The 23,931-nt window shown below is 46.9% G+C and overlaps 1 protein-coding gene across 2 annotated transcripts in view; it reads left to right on the top strand.

Annotated features, from left to right (window-relative positions):
• The window catches only part of SMARCAD1 (SNF2 related chromatin remodeling ATPase with DExD box 1), a 217,570-nt gene that overhangs the window by 145,825 nt on the left and 47,814 nt on the right, over positions 1-23,931 (top strand). For both annotated transcript variants that reach the window (XM_073590005.1, XM_073590013.1), the window contains 5 exons: positions 772-907; positions 2,680-2,817; positions 7,338-7,433; positions 15,733-15,850; positions 15,949-16,070. In XM_073590005.1, coding sequence (XP_073446106.1) covers positions 772-907; positions 2,680-2,817; positions 7,338-7,433; positions 15,733-15,850; positions 15,949-16,070 — 610 coding nt within the window. The remainder of the gene's footprint in view (positions 1-771; positions 908-2,679; positions 2,818-7,337; positions 7,434-15,732; positions 15,851-15,948; positions 16,071-23,931) is intronic.

Genomic DNA, 23,931 nt, shown 5'->3' with positions numbered 1-23,931 from the left:
AGTAATTGCAATTTCTAGCTATAGGGCGACCTCTTGTGGTGAACATGCCACATTTCCACAACCAACATCACTTTGTTCTTGCATGAAGTAAACCTATATAATATATGGATTTGTGTATTGTAAGAATGTAGCATACACTACTAGAGACAATTAAAACAACCACTCCAGTGTTTTGTTTATTTCATCATTGGAGTGGTGTCATTAATGTAAGGTGCTTGACCTTACTATTACTCTTACCAGCTGCCATCTTCACCTCTTCCTGGCGCTGCTCAAGTCCCATGCCGCCATCTTGTGATCTCAATTACTGACTGACCGGCAGTAAAAGGTAACAGTCACAAGCTCTAAATGGAAGTCTATGATAGCCTTGTTCTGTATAGCCTTACATTGAGTTGTGACTTCCGGATCACTCGACAAACACTGGAGCGCGGTCCGTCAGGTCATAATCTGCTGGAGTCTGACCAGAGCAGCAGCAGTAATGGATGCAGATGGCAGCTTGTGAGAATGAGGATCGGGGCAGGGAACTTACATTATTGTCACCACTCCAGCTGCTGGAGTGGTGCTTTAGATCTCGGAGCTAGTAGCTTAATAGCTGCTAATTTTCCTTTTTATGTAGAGGTTTTCTTTATGATAGGAGCAGTGTGTGACTCTCTGTGCAAAGTACAAATATTTAGGAGCTGCTTAGACGCTATGTCGATAGATGAGGCATATGCCTGTAATCACTTTAATAAGCTGTGCCTCGCATTTATAAGGCCATAAAATGCTTGTTTGCAGGTACAATTGCGCAATCAGCGGTGCTGAGGATCGCAGTTTGTTTCGTCGCTTGAAGATCAATTATGCAGTGTTTGACGAAGGACACATGCTGAAAAACATGAGTTCCATTCGCTATCAGCACCTCATGACTCTAAATGTAAGTGTCACCCGACATGTGTCATTTCCAAGGAGCGTTCGTGCAGTGCTCTTGTAGCCTCCAAAGTCTCGCCATTACACATGCTCGGCCATTCTATTGATTTATTTCCATACTTCAGAGGAGCAAATCTGAACTTGAATGCGTATTAAGTGTTCATGTCTGCAATAAATTACACTGCTTGGACAAGCGTGGTTTTCAGTCTGTGGTTCACATTGTGTCCTATAATACATCAGTGTCAGAGGAAGAAGCTGCCTTGACTTGAAACACTTGCAAGCTGTTTTACACACATTAATCTGTAAAGATTAGCGAACATTATCATATTTACTCAGGAATCTAGCTAGTCTCCGATAGGGTGGTAATGGCTTTTACAAGAGACCGTGAAATATGAGAGCGCCTCTCTACTTGCATGTTCATGCTGCTGTTGGAAAATGCCATTGGCTGCTTATTAACATTTCTTGGCTCCCATTTGTAAGTAATAGATCATTTTCAAGTTGCTGAAGATAATTTTATGTAGAAATCTAAAATGATGGTTATTAAAGAGCAATTAAACCTGAATTACAAAGCACATAAAGATTAAGGCAAGATAAAAGCTACCTATGTCACTCGCTGGTGTGTTAGAGCTGTGGAAGAGAAGGCAGTGTGTGTGTGGAGGCAGCATTTCCTCTCCTCATTATGTAATGGCTCCATAGAAGGAACAATAACCAAAAAGTGTGAATGAGTGCCAGCCCATCATCGCATGGCACCTGTTTACAGTGTTTGCACGTATTGGGTGGTAGTGCTCTTATGCCTGTGGGTACTGGTGATTGGGGGGATTTGGGGTATTGCCTTCTGGTTTCATACATCTCTGCAGCTCTTGACTTTGCTTTTCAGGAGGCCACCAACATTTAAAGTGCTTAGAAATGTTTGTACAGAAATGGCTCCTGAAACGTTGGCAAAAGAGATCCATTATTCCTTTTTTTTTTTGCATATGCTTAGGAAACATTGAAAGTGGTTCTGCAAGATAGTTGCCTTCACCTACTTCAGGCTGCAACCTGTTTTAGGCACTTATAATGCGGATTGCAGCTTGTCAGTCTGAGGAGCAGCATATTGAACGAGTGTATAGTCTTAAAGCCCTTTTACATTTAGCGATGCACCAGCGATCCGACTGGTGATCCGACCCGGTCAGGATCGCTGGTGCATCGCTAAATGATCGCTAGTGAGCTTTCACACAGAAAGATCTCACAGCGATGCAGCAGCGACGCAGCGCACGATACTCGCCTTTCGCACACAGCGATCCTGACGTCCTCCCGCCCGCCTCCACGCTTCGCTCGTCTGACACAGCAGGAAGCCCAGCAGGAAGTAGACGACGAGAAATGGAGCCGCCCGATTTCTCGCGATGAGCAACAGACGGCGGGGGAGCCGGTCGGAGGTAAGTATCACACATAGCGATATCGCTATAACGTCACAAAATCAGTGACGTTTTAGCGATATTGCTAGCGATATCACTATGTGTAAAACTCCTTTTACTCTGCCTGACTGGTTTACAACGGGATGCACACCAGTTGAAAAATTGCACCAAAATAGTAAAGAACGCCAGTCTTGATGATCTCCATCATTGTGTGCACGTTGGTGGTCATTTTTGGAAGCACAGTTGTGCCTAATACATGGCCATGGAGCAAAAGAAGCTACAAACCAATTATGACCGTGCTTTTGTGTGTCTTGGCCATATTTTGTCACATTAGCTGTCTGGTGCCATATATAGTTCTCATTATGTCCTCCTGTTGTCCTAACAGGCCAAGAATCGTTTGCTGCTAACGGGAACTCCCGTCCAAAACAATCTGCTGGAACTCATGTCTCTCCTGAATTTTGTGATGCCACACATGTTCAGCAGCAGTACCAGTGAGCTCAAGAGAATGTTCTCCTCCAAAGCGGTAATTGGGAATGAATCCTTTATAAAGCTAAACATTTAGTATCTCCATCTGAACACAACTGCACCCTGCAACCCCTCCCTTCATCACCATTTCTTTTCTTTCTTTTCTGTATAACATTATTTTCCATGATGGCATCCCTAGTGTGGTCTGATTTTTTTTTTTTTTTTTCTTCCTCCTTCTCGGACCCATATACTTGCATTTGCCGACGCTAGGATCAAAACCGGACATGTCTCTGATGTTTACCCACAGACCACTGGCGGGGTATCAGACATGTAAACGGCCCCATAGAATAGCTTGGGTACGAATGTTATCCGTGAAAAAAACCACATAGCACTGGTACTAGAAAAACTGACGTGTGAATGAGCCCTAATGGTAATAAATGCCTCTCTGCTGAGGATGTGTCATCCTAGTTATTGGAATAGTTTCATAAGCATACAAGTCTGATTTAAGATGTGATTAATCACTTTTTAAACATTTTTGATGTGAAATAAATCAAAGAAAATGCAAGTACTTCCTATTACTCTCCCCTCTCATCTGAAAACCTATAACATGGTGCATTTATAAAAGCCTTTTTTGGCCTTTCAAGCACCATTAACAAGCACTGGTTGACTATACACAAGTTGCTCAGCGTTCATTTACCAGGCTAATTATACAAGCTAAAAATAATGGGAACAGATTGATGGCTCATACGATCGGTCTGCTTCTATATGGTATCTTTATTGGCAGCACATGTCCTGTTTACACAGGTTGGGTTGATGTGTTGCTGTTATGTGATCAAAACACTCTTGTTTATTGATTACTAGCATGATTGCACTCACATAATTGGGAACGAGCATACCTGCTAACACTCAGCAATTATCTACTTGTCTAAATGCACCATAACTCTTTTAAGTGGGCTGTGACAAATTCAACTAGCGTAGGCATCATAATAGTAGATACCCTCGCCTACTGTATCCTCACCCATCCCTTGTAGATTGTGAGCCCTCGCGGGCAGGGTCCTCTCCCCCTGTGCCAGTCGTGACTTGTATTGTTTAAGATTACTGTACTTGTATGTATTATGTATAGTCCTCCTCATATGTAAAGCGCCATGGAATAAATGGCACTATAATAATAAATAATATTACCTCAGGGAGATAATCCAATTGAATAACCCTACCCTACTACATATTCATAGAATCGTAGAGTTGGAAGGGACCTCCTGGGCCATCTGGTCCAACCCCCTGCTCAAAGCAGGATTCGCTAAATCATCCCAGTCAGATGTCTGTCCAGCCTCTGTTTGAAGACTTCCATTGAAGGAGAACTCACCACTTCTCGTGGCAGCCTGTTCCACTCATTGATCACTCTAACTGTCAAAAAGTTTTTTCTAATATCTAATCTGTGTCTCCTCCCATTCAGTTTCATCCCATTGCTTCTAGTCTTTCCTTGTGCAAATGAGAATAAAGTTGATCCTTCTACAATGTGACAGCCCTTTAGATATTTGTAGACAGCTATTAAGTCTCCTCTCAGTCTTCTCTTTTGCAAACTAAACATTCCCAAATCCTGCAACCTTTCCTCATAAGACAGGGTTTGTAGACCGGTCACCATTCTGGTCGCTCTTTTCTGAACTTGCTCCAGTTTGTTGATGTCTTTTTTAAAATGTGGTGCCCAAAACTGGACACAATATTCCAGATGAGGTCTGACCAAAGAGGAGTAGAGGGAAATAATGACTTCACGTGATCTAGACTGTATGCTTCTGTTAATACATCCTAGAATTGCATTTGCCTTTTTTGCTGCTGCATCACACTGTTGACTCATATTCAGTCTGTGATCTATTAGTATACCCAAGTCTTTTTCACATGTGCTGTCACTTAGCCCTATTCCTCCCATTCTATATATGCTTTTTTCATTTTTATTGCCCAGATGTAGTACTTTGCATTTCTCCCTATATTGCCAGATAGGATGTTAATAAATGTTAATAAATTGTTAAAGGTTTCCCACAAAGTACATCTTAAATAAGTACTCCAATCAAAGTTTGTATCCTCTGAATATTTTGCAGTCCTCCTATTATATAGCACTTGTACTTACAATTGCTCATTTTGCCTTTCTAGCTTGTTTTATTTGCTCTATGTTGAAATAGGAAGTCTCTTTACCCTGCAAAAATCATTCCCCTTGTAAGGGTACCGTTACACTTAGCGATGCACCAGCGATCCCGACAACGATATGGGTCGCTGGTGCATCGCTAAGTGGTCGCTAGTGAGCTGCCACACAGGGAGATCTCACCAGCGACATAGCAGCGGTCGGGGGTCGCTACTTACCTGTCAGACGAGGCGATCCTGACGTCCTCCCGCCCTCGTCCACGCGTCTCTCATCGGCACCACAGGGAGCCCCCAGCAGGAAGCGCCCGACGAGAAATGGTCCAGGACGTTCTCGCACGACCAGCGATGAGCAGCGGGGGAGCCGGCCGGAGGTAAGTATCAGACAGCGATATCGCTAGCAATATCGCTGCTACGTCACAAAATCGGTGACATTACAGCGATATTGCTAGCGATATCGCTATGTGTAACGGGGGCTTAACTCCTGACCCCGCTGCTCCACTCCTCCCCCCTGCCAGTGACTTACTTATGACTCATACAGTGAAAATTTAACTCTGGTTTCCAAGTACACAGTGCTATATAATGTGACTGCACAATATTAAAGCTATGCTCCAGCAATTTTTTCTTTTTAATATTGCACTGCTGGAGTGGCGCTCTAAATGAAAGTCCCATCGCCCCTGTTTGATACTCGCCTTCCAGCGTTTTCATCAGTTTTTACCACCGCTCCCATCTGTCTCCATGGAAAAGTGACCTGCTCCAGTGCATCTTTAATCAATGGATCAATCAATGAATGTTTTTAAAAAAAAAAAAAAAAATTCCTGTGCTGGGATCTAATGGTCCCGTTACACTAAATGACGCACCAGCGATCCCGACAACGATACGACCTGGTCAGGATCGCTAGTGCGTTGCTACATGATCGCTGGTGAGCTCTCAAACAGGCAGACTCACCAGCGATCAGGGCCAGCAAGGACGCTGGTAACCAGGGTAAATAGTGGGTAACTAAGCGCGCGGGTCGCTTAGTTACCCGCTGTTTACCTTGGATACCAGCGCGAGCACGCTGTTATCCAGGATACACAGCGGGTAACTAAGGGACGAGCGCGCTTAGTTACCCGCTATTTACCCTGGTTACCAGCTCACAGCATCTGCTTACAGCACTGGGAGCTCGCTGATTGTTGGTCTCCCACTGCCACACGCAGCGATGCGTGCTGTCCAGCGGGAGACCAATGATCAAAAAATGGCCCAGGACATTCCTGCACGATCAGCGATACCCGGCGGGGGGGGCTGGTCGCTGATGCGTGCCACACACAGCGAGATCACTGGCGCGTCACAATCTGTGATGCATCAGCGATCTCGCTTAGTGTGAAGTACCCCTAAATGTGCTATGGGAACATGGTCTGCACATACCACAGCTCATGGCTGCCAGCTCCTCTTAGAGAGACGTGTCCCTCCTGTCAGATTAGTCTCACATATGGATTGGTCATGGCTGCTTTTAAAGTATTTGCCACCAGTGTCTGATACATGCTGTCCATGGATTGGGCAACATGTCAGCTGTCGGTTCCCTTGGAAAAAAAGTTGTCCATTACATGGACAACTTCTCGTAACCCTCGCTTCGCCCCATAAAATAATAAAGTATTTACTCTCCTCCCGTGCTGGCGCCATTCCTGGAGTGTCAGCACTCCCTCTCCCGTGCGATTGCTGTGACGCCAGCGTCCGATCAGCACTGGGTCCCTGTCCTCGCCTCATGTTGAATTGAGCAGGAAGAGGAAGTGCGAGAGCAGCTGCAGCCCGGACTTCCTCTTCATGTTCGATTTTTCTGAAGGCGAAGACAGTGACGCCGGCGTTGAATGGGCACTGGCCTCATATGTCACAGCAGCACAGGAACCTCGTGACCGTGAGTGCCGACACCGCAAGAACGGCGGCAGCACAGGAGGGGGAGTATGGGGGTCAAACATTTTGATCAAAAAGAGGTTCTCCTGGTAGTGGGCAACCCCTTTAATACCACAGTATCATACAGTACATTCCATGTACTAAGATGATCGCCATCTTGTTATAGATATGTATCTTTACAATAAGAATAAAGCACTTGTATGTATGTTTCTCAACATAACACACAGTCACTTCAGTTTTCTTGTTGCTCCCTAGAATCATAGGCTTTTTGGAACTGCTTTTCTCTGTCGTCTTTTTCACACTACTAAATTCGCCTACTGTAAATTTTAGTGTTCAAGTAGAATTATGACCTAATAAAAACACTTTGCTTTTACACTGGTCACAGAACTGAAAATGTTTTTTAGATTAGACAAATGACAAAAGTTGTAGTTTTTTTTTTTTTTTTTTTTTTTTAACAAGCAGATTTGATAGCGCTGTTGCATATTTGCTTACAAGGCAGAAGTTGGCAGTGTGGTTGCTAATAGTATGTATTTCTGTTTGTCTAATGATCTTTTCATTTAGAAATCTACTGATGAGCAAAGCACTTTTGAAAAGGAGAGAATTGCCCATGCAAAACTAATCATGAAGCCATTTATTCTCAAAAGAGTAAAAAGTGAGGTAAGAGACACATGATGGATTGTAATAAATTTGCAATGTAATATATTTATGAGGGGTTAAATTGCTGATCAATAGAACAGGGCTCCATAGCCCTGTTTTGCTTGATTGGAGCTGATGGGTTCATGCTCGACCTTTGCTCCATCCCTTGTGTAAGGGACGTAGCGAGCATTGTACTTGGCTACTTCCAGCGGTTCTATTGACTGAACAGAGCTGAGGTTGAGCATCCACTACCTACCATTGTTGGGTTCAAGGCTGTGAAGTTTTGAGTCTGTGTCCATTTTGGTGGAGTCGGTACAAAATGGAGTGATTCAGACTCCTAAACTAATATAATGAATGGGTATAGTAGTGCAGGATGTGCTGTAAATTTTTTTTTTTTTTTTACTAAGAATTTGAGAAAGTTATGAAATGTCCTAAAAATGTCTGTTCTATTCCTGATCTAAGGATCTGGGCTTTTAGTTGAGATGAATCTGTGCGGCATTTTATGTACATGCTCAGTAGTGAGGCAGTGCTGTGCAGTTGGATGTTTGGCTTACAGACGCCACAGCACTGTGTCGGATTGCTGGTGGGGTCGCAGTGGTGTCATATCCCCAATGGTCATCAATAGGAATGAGCGAATAGCTTCAGATAAGTCCTAATCCGAATAGCTATAACGCTTCCCGAATAGCTGAAGCTAAGGGAACATGGATACCTGTATCGATTACAATCAGCTGTTCGGCGCCTCAGCTGCATGTGTTGTCGCTATGTGACCGTTACAACACATGCATGGAGAGCCCAACAAACAGGCAATCCCTGCATGTGTTGCAGCTGTCGAACAGCTGAGAGACATGCAGCTGCGGGGCTTAAATACAGTATTACAGCACGCTGAAGATGGTCTGTTAGCACTCGCATGCTTGCTCATCGCTAGTCATCCCCTATCCTGTGGATATGGCATACCTTGTTTTTTTGGGGAAAGACCCCTTAAGTATACATTCTTATACTTTGAGAGCTGGATAGCTAATGATCTAACATGATACCGAGTTGTGTAAAAACTCTTGCTAGAGTCTTAAAAGAAATTGTACCTGGATGGAGATTACTATCAAAATTAAATTCATAGCTACAAAACATACACAGTTGCAGGCAAAATACCAAACAGTGACGTCATGTGTGATAGTAGATGTTCTTTCCTCCTTTTTCTTTATCGCCTTATTGGGGGACACAGAATACCATGGGTGTATGCTGCTGCTGCTAGGAGGCTGACACTATGCAAAAACAATAAAATTAGCTCCTCCCCGGCAGTATACACCCACCGACAGGCACCAAGCACCTCAGTTTGTGCTTAGTGTCTGTAGGAGGCGGACCGGGATCTCCCCAGATCCGCATTTTTCTTTTCAGGTTTAGTCTGAACTTTTTAATTTTTCCCTCTTTTGTCTTTTAGGTTATTTTCCATCGGGAAACAGGGTGTAGTTGTCACCCTGATTTCCCATATCATGCGGCTGAGCGAGCAGTGTGGTGTCATCCACATCGCAACTCTCAGTACCGCAGGCAGGACTTTTCCCTTTCGCCTTCCGGTGATAAGGGTTGTGGACAGGTGGCTAGTCCTTGCCGAATCCCCCTCCTCACCACTCTCTCGGGACAGGGCTGAGAGGAAGACGGCGATCGCAGGTGTTTCAAGCCGTCTTCTGCAGGATGCGGGTACAGAGGACTCCCTTCCCCCCAGCGGCCTGCCGTTTCCCCGTGGGCCCCTGTGGTCATCCTCTTCAGGGACGTCAGGTAAGTGCCTGTACGTTCCCTCCGGCCCCGCATAACCTCCGTGAATGGCAGAAGTTGTACCTTTGTGATTTCAGGTCCACAATTTTTGAATTTCCCGCCCTCTCTGCCTGCCGCGCGCTCACGCCGCTTGTTTCTCACTCCCAGGGAGACACTGGGGATTCCTCCACTCACCACACAGCGTCACAAGCAGGGGAGGCAGACTTCCCAGGGCCACTGTCAGATCAGCTCCGTTATGTCGGCGCTGGCATGGGGCTGCGGCGTCTTCACTTTCACTTTCCCTCACAGTCTCCTCATCGCTGTGCTCCCTCCTCCCTTCCTGAGCGCGCTCTTTTCAGCGCGCCTTTACTAGCCCATCACAGGGCTCCTTTTCGTTTCATATGCCAGCCTCCTCCTTCGGCCATGCCCTCTCCTTCGCTGTTAACCAGTCATGGAGCGGCCGCTAAGCTCCGCCCCCAGCCTCCAGCACAAGGATTTCCTGGTTGTTTCACTCCTTCCTGCGCTGTTTGGGGGACACTTCAGCGTTTTCTGCTGCTCACAGAATCTCGGTAGGCTCTGCTCTGAGGCAAAGATTAGCTCTCCTCGGCAGTTATTCCTTAAATCCTGCGGCCATTCAGTGCAGTCTACTTATGCCCAACCCTTCAGGGGATCTCTGCTTCAGGCCCACCGCTATCTATTACGCCTGTGCGCGCTGTAAAAAGAAGTGGGCATCGGGTCAGTCGTCTCCATTCTGCCCCCCCTGCAGTCCTTCCAATATGTCAGCATCTCAGGAGCGCACAGAGTCCCGGGCGGAGGGCGCTCTTCCCTCCTCTCTCCCCCCGGAGTGGGCCGTTACAATGTCACAGTCTGTTTCTGACTTGACAAAAGTATCACAGTCGCTGGTCCAGGTTTTAGAACGATTACCTCAGCTATCCTCAGCCACCTCTGCCCCGACCACCTCTCGGGGTGAGTCGTCCGCACCTGACCGCGACCTTCAGAGAGACAGACGGGGAAGGTCTTCTAGGAAGCGGGCTCTGTCCACTTCGTCCTCGAGCTCGCAGGGCCCTTCCGCTCCCAGGCCTCCTTCTCCTTCCTCAGATGACAGCCTTCAGTCAGGCGATGATTCTCATTCGGAAGCTAGCTCTGAGGGGAACAGCGTTTCTAAAACGCGGGACATGGTCGATAGTCGTCTTGCAGCTATCTTCCAAACACTAAAACTTAAACAGGATGAGGCTCCAGCTCAGGAAAGCTCGGTTGTCCTTAGACGAGCCAGACCTCCGTCCCGAACCTTTCCCAATCACAACGATTTCAATACTACCTTAGCCAAACACTGGGAGCGCCCTGAACAACGTTTCTCAGGCCGCAAGTATTTGGACGTTCTGTACCCCTTTGACGCAGAACTGCTCTCAAAGTGGTCCAAGGCTCTAGAGGTAGATCCTCCAGTATCCCGGATAGCCTCTAAAACGGTGCTCTCTCTGCCAGACGGGGCGTCGCTCAAAGATCCTACTGACAGGCAGATTGAATCTCTGGCTAAGTCTATCTTTGAGGCATCTGGCGCCTCTCTCTGCCCTATTTTCGCATCCGCCTGGGTGGCGAAGGTCATTTCCGCTTGGGCAAAAATCCTTCGCAGAGGCATCTTAGCGTCAGCTCCTCAAGACGAATTGGCAGATCTTGCAGATCAGATTAACCAGGCGGGAAAATACCTTTTGGTCGCCTCCTTGGACACGGCCGGCTGCGTAGCAAGGGCTAACAGCAACATAGTAGCTGTACGCCGAGTCCTTTGGCTAAAGTCATGGAATGCGGACACTACTTCGAAAAAGTCGCTTACCAATCTGCCATTCCATGGCTCTAGGCTCTTTGGAGCAAAGCTGGATCAGATAATTTCCGATGCCACTGGAGGCAAAAGTACTTCGCTTCCCCAGTCTCGACCAAAACGTCCCTTCAACAGAAGGGGGTTTCGACCATTCAGGCCTTTTCGTCCCTTCTCTGCCACGGAGAGAGCCACTCAACAGGATCGGCCGCCTGCCACCAGGGAGCGGGATCAGAGGAAACCTTCCTACAAACCCGCTCCTCGCTGGAGATCTAGAGGACAATATTCCAGATCTGCAGGAGCCAATTCCGGCAGATTTTCGTCTAAGTGACGGGTCACCCCCACCTGGAATTTCTTCCAGGGTGGGCGGCAGACTTTCCTTTTTCGCGGATGCTTGGCTGTCCGTTGTAGACGACGCTTGGGTCAGAGAACTCGTCGCATCCGGTTACAAAATCGAATTTGCTTCACTCCCGAACAGACGGTTTTTCCGGTCTCGGCCTCCGCGACAGCGGGCCCAGATTCCGGGTTTTCTGCAGGCCATTTCCTCCCTTCTTTCCGCCGGAGTCATTGTTCCCGTTCCCTCAGACGAACGGTTTTCCAGGTTCTACTCCAATCTCTTTGTAGTCCCGAAGAAAGACGGCTCTCTTCTTCCTATTCTGGACCTCAAATTGCTCAATCGCCACGTGAAGATTCTTCATTTCAGGATGGAGTCTCTTCGGTCGGTGATTGCTTCCATGGAGCCCGGGGAATTTCTCTGCTCGGTGGACATTCGGGATGCCTATCTCCACATTCCAATATGTGTGCAACATCAGAAGTATCTTCGATTTGCGTTTCAGGGAGACCACTTTCAGTTCACAGCTCTTCCTTTCGGCCTGGCTTCAGCGCCCCGGGTTTTCACGAAGGTGATGGCGACTGTGATGGCCATCCTTCGCTCCAGAGGGATCCTCATCATCCCTTATCTGGACGATCTTTTGATCAAGGGTTCGTCTCGCCAGGACTGTCTCCGGAGCCTTCAGATAACCCTGGACACTCTCAGCCGCCTAGGTTGGCTAGTCAACAAGGAGAAGTCCATTCTGGTCCCCACCCAGCGTCTGACCTTTCTGGGTATGGAATTCGACACGGAGCTAGCCCGTGTTTTTCTTCCAAAGGAAAAATTTACAACTCTGTCCAAGTGCATCAAAACTCTCAAGAGGCCTGCTCCCATTCCCATTCGGTTCGGCATGAAGGTCCTGGGGAAGATGGTGGCCTCCATGGAGGCAGTGCCCTTTGCGCAGTATCACCTTCACCCTCTCCAGCTGTCTCTGCTTTCAGCCTGGGACATGACCACGATGTCCTTGGACCGTCCTATTCGGCTTCCTCTCAGAGTGAGGCAGTCTCTCACTTGGTGGCTACGGCCAGCGTCAGTTCTCCAAGGGAGGTCCTTCCTTCCGCCTCAGTGGCAAATCATCACCACCGATGCGAGCCTTCTAGGATGGGGAGCCGTGTTCCATCAGAAAGCGGCCCAAGGACGCTGGAAGCCACAGGAGTCTCTCCTTCCAATCAATCTTTTGGAGATCAGGGCGATTTTCCTGGCCCTTCTTCACTGGCAGCCCCTCCTTTCCGGCAAGCCGGTCCGCATTCAGTCGGACAACGCCACGGCCGTGGCGTACATAAACCATCAGGGGGGTACGCGCAGCAAACAGGTAATGTCAGAAGTGGCCAAGATATTCCGCTGGGCAGAACGTTACGTTCCGACAATCTCCGCCGTCCATATTCCAGGGGTGGAAAATTGGGCAGCCGACTTTCTGAGTCGCCAGGGCCTAGCGTCCGGCGAATGGTCCCTGCACCCCGCGGTTTTCTCTCAGATATGCGACCGTTGGGGCACCCCGGATGTCGATCTCATGGCATCTCGGATGAACCACAAGGTGCCGCAGTTCGTAGCCAGGTCCAGGGACCCTCTAGCCGTCGCATGCGACGCACTGGTGACTCCGTGGTCCCAGTTTCAACTTCCGTATCTGTTCCCGCCTCTGGCATTGATCCCTCGGGTGGTCAAAAAGATAAAATCGGAAGGCGTACCAGTGATTCTAGTTGCTCCAGATTGGCCACGACGGCCTTGGTACGCGGAACTGGTCAACATGCTCGCGGACGTTCCCTGGAGGCTTCCGGACCGTCCAGACCTTCTCTCGCAAGGCCCCCTTTACCACGAGAATTCTCAGTCTCTGAGTTTGACGGCATGGCCATTGAGACCGCAATTCTAAAGGAATCAGGTCTGTCCAGTCAGGTTATTCAAACTATGATCAGAGCCAGGAAACCAGCCTCTTCCCGCATTTACTATAGGTACTGGAAGGCTTTTTTCCGTTGGTGCGATGATAGAAGAGTCTTCCCAATGTCGTTTTCTATCCCGTCTATCCTAGGGTTTCTTCAAGCTGGGTTAGACGCGGGTCTGTCCCTCAGTACGCTCAAGGGCCAGGTTTCCGCTCTCTCTATCCTCTTCCAAAGAGAGCTAGCTTCTCTACCACAGGTCAAGACCTTTCTACAAGGGGTTTCCCACGTGGCTCCCCCTCATCATTCGCCAATAGACCCGTGGGATCTCAACCTCGTTCTTAGCGCGCTCCAGAAGTCGCCGTTCGAGCCTCTCCAGGACATTCCTTTGTCCCTTCTCTCTTGGAAGGTCACCTTTTTGATCGCCATTTCCTCCATCAGAAGAGTTTCTGAATTGGCGGCCTTGTCATGTCGTTCCCCTTACCTCATTCTCCATCAGGACAAAGCCGTCCTCAGGCCCGTTCCTTCTTTTCTTCCAAAGGTGGTTTCCGCTTTCCATATCAATGAGGATATCGTCCTTCCTTCTTTTTGTCCGGCTCCATCTCATCCTCTTGAGAAGTCTCTCCAAAAACTGGACGTAGTTAGAGCCCTGCGTGTCTATCTTGCCAGGACCTCTTCCTTCCGTCTGTCCGATTCCTTGCTAATCATCTCTGAAGGTCGCCAGAAGGGCCTTCCGGCTTCCAAATCCACGATCGCTCGCTGGATTCGTTCTACCATTCTGGAAGCGTATTGTCTTCAGGAAAAGCGGCCTCCTCCGGGAGTAAGAGCTCATTCCACCCGGGCTGTGGCGGCTTCGTGGGCTGCTCGTCACCAGGCCTCGGCCATGCAAATTTGCAAGGCTGCAACCTGGTCATCTTTGCACACCTTCACGAGGTTCTACAGGGTTCATACCCAGGCCTCGTCTGATGCTGTGGTTGGTAGGAAGGTTCTGCAGGCGGCGGTGGCTCACCGGCCGACCTGAGCCTTTCGGTTACTTTCGTTCCTTTTTGCTGTTCCCACCCTTGGGACTGCTTTGGGACGTCCCATGGTATTCTGTGTCCCCCAATAAGGCGATAAAGAAAGATGGATTTTTGGTTCTTACCGTAAAATCTCTTTCTTGGAGCCTTCATTGGGGGACACAGCACCCTCCCTGTTTCAGTTGTACCGTGTTGGGTCTTAGAGTCCCCTGTTGGGTTGGTACATATGGTTCGAGTTTTTTCTCGTTGCTTCTCCTACTGCTTTTTCACCAACTGAGGTGCTTGGTGCCTGTCGGTGGGTGTATACTGCCGGGGAGGAGCTAATTTTATTGTTTTTGCATAGTGTCAGCCTCCTAGCAGCAGCAGCAGCATACACCCATGGTATTCTGTGTCCCCCAATGAAGGCTCCAAGAAAGAGATTTTACGGTAAGAACCAAAAATCCATCTTTTTTCCATTTGCCCCAAATCACTGTGAATACTTTTTCCACCACAACTCATTTCTGTTGTATGTTGCCTAGACGTCTTTGACCCTTTACTTCTCTACCATCACAATCTTTTACCTTCTCTAAAAAAAAAAAAAAAAAAGCCTCCCCATCCTGGTTCACCAGCAATGTCATCCGGCTACTGCCCCTAGTACTACACTTGCTACCCAGTACCCTTAAATGCAGTTCTGCAAAGCAATGTACACCTATTTGCTTTGACAAGTTGACTAAGCAAAAGAATTAACCAGTCAAAATTAGAAACAAAAATTTTTTGCTGTTATATTGACGTAATAATTAATGGGAACCTGACAGGCGATTCATGCTGGCTGTACTACAGTGCTGCTTCAATTCAAGACTGGCTGCATTATTAAAGCTGTGTAATTCTTACTGTAAAAAAACACTTACCCCGACTGGAGAGTTTGATCAAGGCCATGATCACACTTTCAGTATTTGTAAGCCAAAACCAGGAGTGGGTGAAAAATGCAAAATTCATGATTTTGACTTACAAATACTGATGTAAAGTACTGAACGTGTGAACATAGTCTGAGACCCTTCCCCTCCAATGATAAGCAATGTATGTAGGGCGAAGTCTTATGGTTTTATATTTTCCCATCCTTTAGCCTCAAATTTCGGATTGTACGTGGTGCTTATTTGGAGTCTCTAAAGAGGACCTTTAGGCCGAGACCTCTAATTGTCATGGACAATCTGTGATATTTTATTTCACTTTATTACTAGTATAATGTTCCAATGAGAAAAGATATCACAGGGGCCCACAAATGAGAAGAGACAGAGAATGCCACAGGTAGTAGAAGATTCACAATGTTCTGGTCTGGCATCCACAGACTATTGACATGACCGCAGGACCAAGGTCCTGTGAACTAGTTCCAACGTAACCTTGATGGTAATCTCTGAAAGAATCTATGTTCCACACACTAATTGACTTTTTTTTGTCCTGGGGGGGCACTACCTGAAGATTTTAGAATTTTGAGTATTTGCTCCACGTATTGTGATTTCTGTCTCGTCAGGTCCTCAAGCAGTTGCCTCCTAAACAAGATCACATTAAGTTTTGCCAAATGTCCGCAAATCAGCAGCAACTATATGATGAGTTAATGATTAAACTGAAGAGGTCAATTGATGGATCAGGTAAAAAATAAAACCTTTCCCAATGATTATAAAGAAATGTGTCCTGTTTTTATTAACAGCTGTGGACTTGAGTATATATTTTTTTTTTTTTCTTCTAGAAAAAAATTCTGAGCTTTGCAATGTAATGATGCACTTAAGAAAAATGGCGAATCACCCCTTGTTACATAGACAGCATTATACAGCAGAGAAATTACGTTCCATGTCCAAGCTAATGCTCAAGGTAAATGTATCGCTGGCCAAGTGTGAGATGTGATCATTATTGGATAAGCAGATCTGGGTAGTGGGACTTATAGTAAGGAATTGTTCACTTACCAAACAGCCTATGTCTCCTGATGGAGGGTATGTACACACGTGAATGACCTTTCTGCAGCAATATTGCTGCTTGTGAATATACCTTGTCTATACTTATTTATACAGCGCTTTTTAAAATGGACATATACTCTTCATGCACAGACTTCCTGGTGAGTCTCATAAACATCAGCGGTGAGTAAAAATACAGCCTGTCTGAACCAATCATGAGATATGGGGTGTTTCGCCAACTACATTAGACTCCTATAGGCACTGTAGCCAAATTTTAGTCACAGGTCACAGCTTTGTCTTAATGGAGCTGAGCTGCAAACCAAGTAATGCTATTGAACATGAGATAAAACGATTGTCCACCCCTGGTCAACCCAAGATTAATCAGTTCAAGACCCTAATTATAGTAGAAACAATCTGTACTCTCCTCCCGCAGCGACGGCGTTCCAACGATGCCAGAGCCACGGATATTGGAGAATGACTTGGTTTGTTACATGTAGACTGCAACCAATCAGCAAATGCCCATCAATATTGCATCAGGTTTGCTCTGATGAATAGTAAACGCTGCAGCTGTCAAGTGGTTGCTCATTGGCTGCATTCTGCTCATGACATAACAAGTCACTCTCCGGTAACTCTTGCATCGGCTTTCCTCGTATGGTGCCATTGCAGGAGGGGAGTATAAATTATTTTTTTTTACCCTTCGCCACGACAGCACCCACTGGAGGTATTTTATCCGCCCCATCTGGAACAGGAAACCCTACAGGAAGATAAAAGGGGCGGTCCGCCTTTCCTCCTCAGTTTTGGTTTCCTGTTCCCAGGAAACCTCAGGCTAATCCTTCAGGAGGACGTACCTGGATTTGCACGCCGCCTGCGCAGTGTCCATGAGAACGGCAGGTGCTGCGATCTGGAAGCAACGTCGGGGGAGACTCCGTTAGACTGCTCCACCCTCTGATGGCTGAGAGGTGATGACCGGGTCCGGGAGGGGCCGCCCGGTCTCACCTAGGAGCGCACCAGGGGCACCAAATGCGGGAGCCGACGCTGCAGGGAGCAGTAAGTGCGCCAGTGGCGCGAAGGAGAGAAAATAAAAAAAGGAGCAATCTATTTAAACAGGCGCCGCAGCTGAGCGACAGGTACCATGTCGTCCCCAACAGAAGTGCACACTCCAGCGGGGGGCAGCTCCTCCAGGGACCGCACCACCAGGACAGACACCGCCCGCAGGAGCGAGGTGGGAGAGTCAAGACCTAGGACGGGATCTCAGCCTTCTGATCCGGCAATATAAAGCTTCACTGGGTGAGTGTGCAATGTATATACTCTGCCTACTAAGCTGACCTCTCCACCCCTCGCTCTCTCCTTTAGCCATGTCTCTCCTCTCCAGGCGAAGAAAAAACAAAAATCCAAGCATAAAGAATGCGCTTTATGCGCTGAACCTCTCCCTGACTCCTACCCCAAAAAGCTCTGCAAACAGTGCACCAGAGAGACTAGGCAAGGGTCGGCAGTATCATCAAAGGACATTCGAGCCATAACTAGGGAGGAAATACAGGCTATCGCCCGTGCCAGTACTCCCTCAGAGGCTAGGAGCAAAAAAACAGGTGACCCTCAGCCCAGAGTCAGAGGAAGAACAAGGTTAATCTCCAATTCCTCACTCACATCCTCGTCATCATCATCAGACATTGAGGGACGGTCATGTTTTCCCCTGGATAGTGTGGATAACCTGGTCAAATCCGTGAGGAACACTATGGGGTGTGAGGAAGCAAGGGGTGCCCAAACCGCACAAGAAATAATGTTTGCGGGGTTGGCAGAAAAGAACAGGAGAGCGTTCCCAGTAATACCGGCAGTTAAGGCCCTAATAAAAAGAGAGTGGGAAAAACACGATCAAAGAAGTTTTCTCCCATCGGCCTCAAAGAGAAAATATCCATTTAGCGATGATGAGCTATTAAAATGGACCAAAGTGCCAAAGGTTGATGCCGTTGTAGCCTCTACCTCGAAACAGTCTACTATTCCGGTAGAGGACGCAGACTTGTTGGCAGACCCGCTAGACCGTAAGGCGGAGTCGTCATTGAAAAGGTCTTGGGAGTCTACCACGGGAGTTTTTTAGCCAGCACATGCACCGCCAGATCTATGCTCGTATGGTTGGACCAATTGAATCCACAAATCGAGCAAAACCTGTCGAGAGAAAAACTACGGGCCGCTATTCCATTAATCAGAGGGGCAGCAGCCTTCATGGCCGATGCGTCGGTAGACACTCTGCAGCTGGCAGCGAGATTGGCGGCTCTTGTAAACAACGCCAGGCGGGCACTGTGGATGAAGAGCTGGAAGGGGGACGCGCAATCAAAATCTAAGATTTGCGCAACCCCGTGCGAGGGTGAGTTTCTCTTTGGGAAAGCCCTAGATGACATACTCGCCAAAGCAAAAGAAGGGAAGAAGGCCTTCCCTGATTCTTCTATCCCTTTCTACAGGAGAACCTTTAAAAGGCGACCGTTTGGAAGACGGAGACAAGCGGATAGATCAAATAAATGGCCCACAAAGGAGGAAAAGCAAAAGGGTAGCATGTTCAGGGGTACAACATTCCGGAAGGAAAATAAATATTAAAGATTTAGACCCACCAGTAGGGGGTAGATTAAATTTTTTTTATTCAAAATGGGAGCAAATAACTTCGAGCCCATGGATTCTAAGTATTATTAAAGAAGTAATGAAATTAGAATTCCTTCAAACACCTTATGATTTCTTTATCATAACCCGCCTAAACTCTATAGTTCAACAAAAGGCCCTCGAAGAAGAAATTCGGAGCCTACTATCCAAGGGGTTTTAGTAGGGTCCCAGAGGGACAGGAAGGTAGAGGATTCTACTCTCCTTTATTTTTAATTTCCCAACCAGATGGTACATTTAAGACAATTATAAATTTAAGGAAGCTTAATACGTTTATAAAAAATTATAAGTTTAAGATGGAATCAATCAGATCCACCATAAAGCTTCTCTTTCCAAACTGTGTAATGGCGGGGATTGACTTGAAGGATGCTTACTATCATCTTCCTATTCATGATAGATACCAAAAGTACTTAAGGGTACCGGTGGTATTCGAAGGCAAGATCCGTCATTTTCAGTGTACAGCCATGCCCTTCGGCCTCTCTACAGCACCAAGAATCTTCACCAAGGTGATGGCAGAGGTAATGGCCTATCTTCGTCAAAAAGACACTCTAATCGTGCCTTACCTAGATGACTTCCTAATTATCGGGAACTCGGTCAGCCAGTGTACCAGACGTATCGCTGACGCGATCTCATCTTTGCAGGATGTAGGCTGGATCATCAATGTCCAGAAGTCCAGACTCGTTCCGCATTCCCTTCAGATGTTCTTAGGGTTCCAGTTAGACTTCACAACCCAGAGATGTCTACTCCCTCAGGTAAAGATTACACTAACAAAAGAGAAAGTAGAGGCAGCCATAAGTAGACCACGCATGTCTGAGAGGGGCAATGTCGCTATTGGGGTCGCTCAGTTCTTGTGCCTCGGCAGTCCAGTGGGCCCATTATCATATCCGCACATTTCAGCATCAGATCCTCCGAGAGGACAGGCGACATGGTGGTCACCTCGAGAGCAAGATAACCTTATCACAGGAGGTCTTGACTTCTCTAGAATGGTGGCTAGATGATAACCATCTATCCTCAGGAGTCCCATGGGTTATAGTACCATCTTGTATCCTAACCACGGATGCTAGCCCCCACGGCTGGGGAGCCCATATGGGGAGTAGCTTTTGTCAAGGAAGGTGGAATAGAGATGAATGGGGATACTCGTCTAATTTGAAAGAACTGATGGTGGTATATTATTCTCTACACCATTTTCCAACAGAAACATGTCAGGATCTTGTCGGACAACACCACTACAGTGGCCTACATAAACAGACAGGGAGGTACTCGATCAGAGACTCTGTCTTCTGCAGCAAGAATTTTAAACTTAGCCGAAAGTTATTTGTTGTCCCTCTCGGCTCTTCATATCAGGTGAGAGAACAACCAAGAGGCAGACTTCTTAAGCCGACACACTTCGGCAAGGGGAGTGGTGCCTCAATCGTCGAGTCTTCAAGGACATAGTAGCCTTATGGGGGCAACCTCAGGTGGACCTCTTTGCCACAAAGGAGAACAAACAGATAAAGGTGTTTGCTTCCCTGTCTCCATCAGATCACCCAGACATACTCGATGCCCTCCAGGCCTCATGGAAGTTCAACCTGGCATATGCTTTCCCTCCGATAATTCTCCTGCCACAGGTCATTTGGAAAATCAGAGAGGACAAGGCAAAAGTGATTTTGATAGCACCATTCTGGCCTAAGAGACCGTGGTTCTCATGGCTACGTATTATGTCAAGTGGACAGCTTACACTTAACGGCGTGGAATTTGAAAGGCAGCTACTAAGATCAAGAAGGTTTTCTGAAACACTAATTGCTACGCTCCTACAGAGCAGGAAGCAATCCACTTCCCAGAATTATACAAGGATATGGAAAAAATTCCTGCAGTTTCATACAGCGCCTCATACCACAGAAGTCCAGATAGTTCCTATCTTAGAATTTCTACAGGGAGGGAAGGACTTGGGCCTGGCAGTAAACACACTGAAAGTCCAGGTGTCCGCATTAGGGGCACTGTACGGCCATAATATAGCAGGAAATAAGTGGATTTCACGATCTATTACAGCTTGCGAACGGATAGCTCCAGTTCAAATACCTACAATCCCTGCATGGGACTTAAATCTGGTCTTAGACTCCCTGACAGAAGAACCCTTTGAGCCAATAGACACGATATCCCTCAAATACTTGTCACTCAAGACGGCCCTCTTAGTAGCACTAACATCTGCTAGGAGAGTGGGTGATGTCCAGGCCCTATCCATAGATCCACCCTTTTTTCAGGTATACCAAGATAGGTTGATTTTAAAACCAGACCCCTCATACCTACCTAAGGTATCAACAAAATTCCATAGATCTCAAGAGCTATTTCTCCCAACCTTCTTTGAAGATCCCTCCACTCCAGAGGAGTGGAAATTCCACACTTTGGATGTTAGAAGAACTGTCCTAAAGTATATTGAGAGGTTCAGGAGCTGGAGGCAGTGTAGGGCTCTGTTCATATCTTTTCAGGGCTGTAAAAAAGGGTACGGAGTCACAAAGAGCACCATTTCCCGATGGATCAGGGATGCTATTCGCTTAGCCTACTCCGCGAAAAAGGAAGATCCTCCGTAGAGCATCAGAGCACATTCCACTAGAGCAATGGCAACCTCCTGGGCCGAGAGGGGAGATGTTCCAATTGAAACCATATGTAAGACAGCAATTTGGTCAACACCTTCTACCTTCTATAATCACTATAGACTTGACCTTTCATCTACTTCTGACCTAAGCTTTGGCAGGACTGTCCTTGGCACGGTGGACCCACCCAGGTGATGGTCTCTGGAATCTCTCCAGTGGGTGCTGTCGTGGCGAAGGGTAAAAAGCCGGATTACTTACCGGTAATGCTCTTTTAATGAGTCCACGACAGCACCCGCTCACTTCCCTCCCTGCAAAAGATATCGATAATAAAGTATATCTGCTAAAAATGAATAAGTGAAGTTTAGAGATGCAAAGACATTGCCTAATCCTTGGTGGTCCTCCTGGTACTCTGAAATGCAAAACTGAGGAGGAAAGGCGGACCGCCCCTTTTATCTTCCTGTAGGGTTTCCTGTTCCAGATGGGGCGGATCCGATACCTCCGGGTGCTGTCGTGGACTCATTAAAAGAGCATTACCGGTAAGTAATCCGGCTTATTTTAATCAGGGTCTTGAAGTTGATGAAGCTGGAGTAGTCACAACCCCTTTAAGAGTACGTAGAGACAGATTTACTTAACTTGGGTGATAGACCTAATTGGAACCCCTTACTCAACAATATACCTTTTTACTGACCTGAGGTATAAGAAAATTGCATCCCCCGATGGGTGAAAGTGCAGTGGCTGTATACTATAACTGACAGCTCATCAGCGAACCTGGACAGTAAAGTGCTGAACTTTGAACACGGACTTCTCCAGGACATCTGTTTTACAGTTCGGGGAGTAGAGAAAGGTGCTTACTACATTTTCTCGTATGTATCAGAGTATGGAGACTCCCTTTTATGCCCATTGGCACCCTGAGGTCATGATTGTGTGGTCCTGATGCTTGCATGGCAATTCACAACGTAAGGGAAATGTTATTTATAGTGATGAGCGAATGTGCTCGCCACTACTTCTTACTCGGTGGGCACTGAGCATTTCCGGGATTACTCGGCGGGAACTCTGGTCTCCACCCAGCATTTTTGGCTGTCTTTAGAGACCCAATCACCATGCAGGGATTGTCTGCAAGGCACTGGAACACCGCAGCCATCTTTTTTTGGTCGTGCAGTGATTGGCTGGCCGCACACCATCATCAGGGGTATAAGAGACTAGATGCCGCCCTGCTCGGCACATTCAACTCCGGACTGAGATAGTGTAGGGAGAGCTGCTGCCGAGATAGGGTCAGATTTGGGGATTTTTTAGTCAGTGTTGGGGCTTCTATCCTAAACTACTCAAATCCAGCTAAACCAACAGTCTTTCTAAGGACTAATTCCGGAGTCTATAGGTTGCAGTGTTGGGTAGGCAGGGGAGTGTACGTCGCTCTATACAGATCAGTGCAAGGCCTGCAGGCACTGTATGTGTGTATATAGATATCACTGCATACATCAAGAGGGTCCTTTCCATTACTGTGTGCTGCTACCTATAGCATGTATTGACCTAGCCCCAGGTATAACTGGCTAGGAAAAAATTATTTGCCAGGTTAATAGAGAATATTTTATTGCAAAGCAATCCAGAGACCTTTTATTTTTTCCATTTGCTTTTTGACATTGCACAATACAGCCAGATCCTTTTCCTAGCACAGCATGAAAATCCAGCAATTTTAAAGGGGTCCCAAAAATCACTTTTGAGTGCGCAGAGAAATCTTTCATTTTTATGTGGTACGGTAGAGGAGAATTTTTTGAGTGTCTTGCACAATTTCTTGATACCATTTTGCTGAACCCCCCAAAAATACATACAGGCCACATATTTTACAGTGGTATATCTGTGACATGCCCCATACAACCGTGTGCTAAAAATTTGGGAATTTTAGGCCTAAATTCCATTTTTTTGCTGTCACTAGTTATATACAGCACTATTTTACATTTTTAATTAAAAAAAAAACAAAAAAAAAACAGGCCACATATTTGGCAGTGTGGTATCTCCGTGCCAGGCCTCATCTATCTGTGCAAATTTTAGGCCTACACATTCTAGTGTTTTTGCAGTCTGTTACCGTACTTGATACCAATTTGATAACCAAAAAAAATTTTTAACTACACTCCTGATAGTTTAAAGTGTGGTTTTCTTGCTCACGTATCACATACAAGTTCGCTCCCAATTCAGCCATTTGTAGTGAAAGTGTATAATCTAGTCCATTTACAATGGACAAGGGACTGGGAAGTGGATGTGATGGTGCATGCCGAGGCCGTGGGCAAGCTGAAATTGGGCCACCAAAAACACCCACATCTTCTCACTGGACCTTAGTGTCCGAAGTCCTAGGGGACCGCAGCAAGACAGCACTATTGAAGCCAGAGCAGTGTGAAAAGGTTGTTGGTTGGATAGTGGGTAATGCTTCCAGTTACTAATCCACCAGCACCCTGTCTTCCACACAGTCAAGTCTGAGAAGCCGTGAATCTGTACCACATAGTCCTCACCCTGATCCTCCTTCCTCCCACCATGCTGAGTGCCCTGAGACAACTGATCCCACACTCGGATACTCCG

This window comes from Dendrobates tinctorius, unplaced genomic scaffold, assembly GCF_039654945.1.
Source record: "Dendrobates tinctorius isolate UK_male_01 unplaced genomic scaffold, ASM3965494v1 ptg000011l, whole genome shotgun sequence".
NCBI classification, from domain to species: domain Eukaryota; kingdom Metazoa; phylum Chordata; class Amphibia; order Anura; family Dendrobatidae; genus Dendrobates; species Dendrobates tinctorius.
This window is presented reverse-complemented; position numbering and strand designations above follow the sequence as displayed.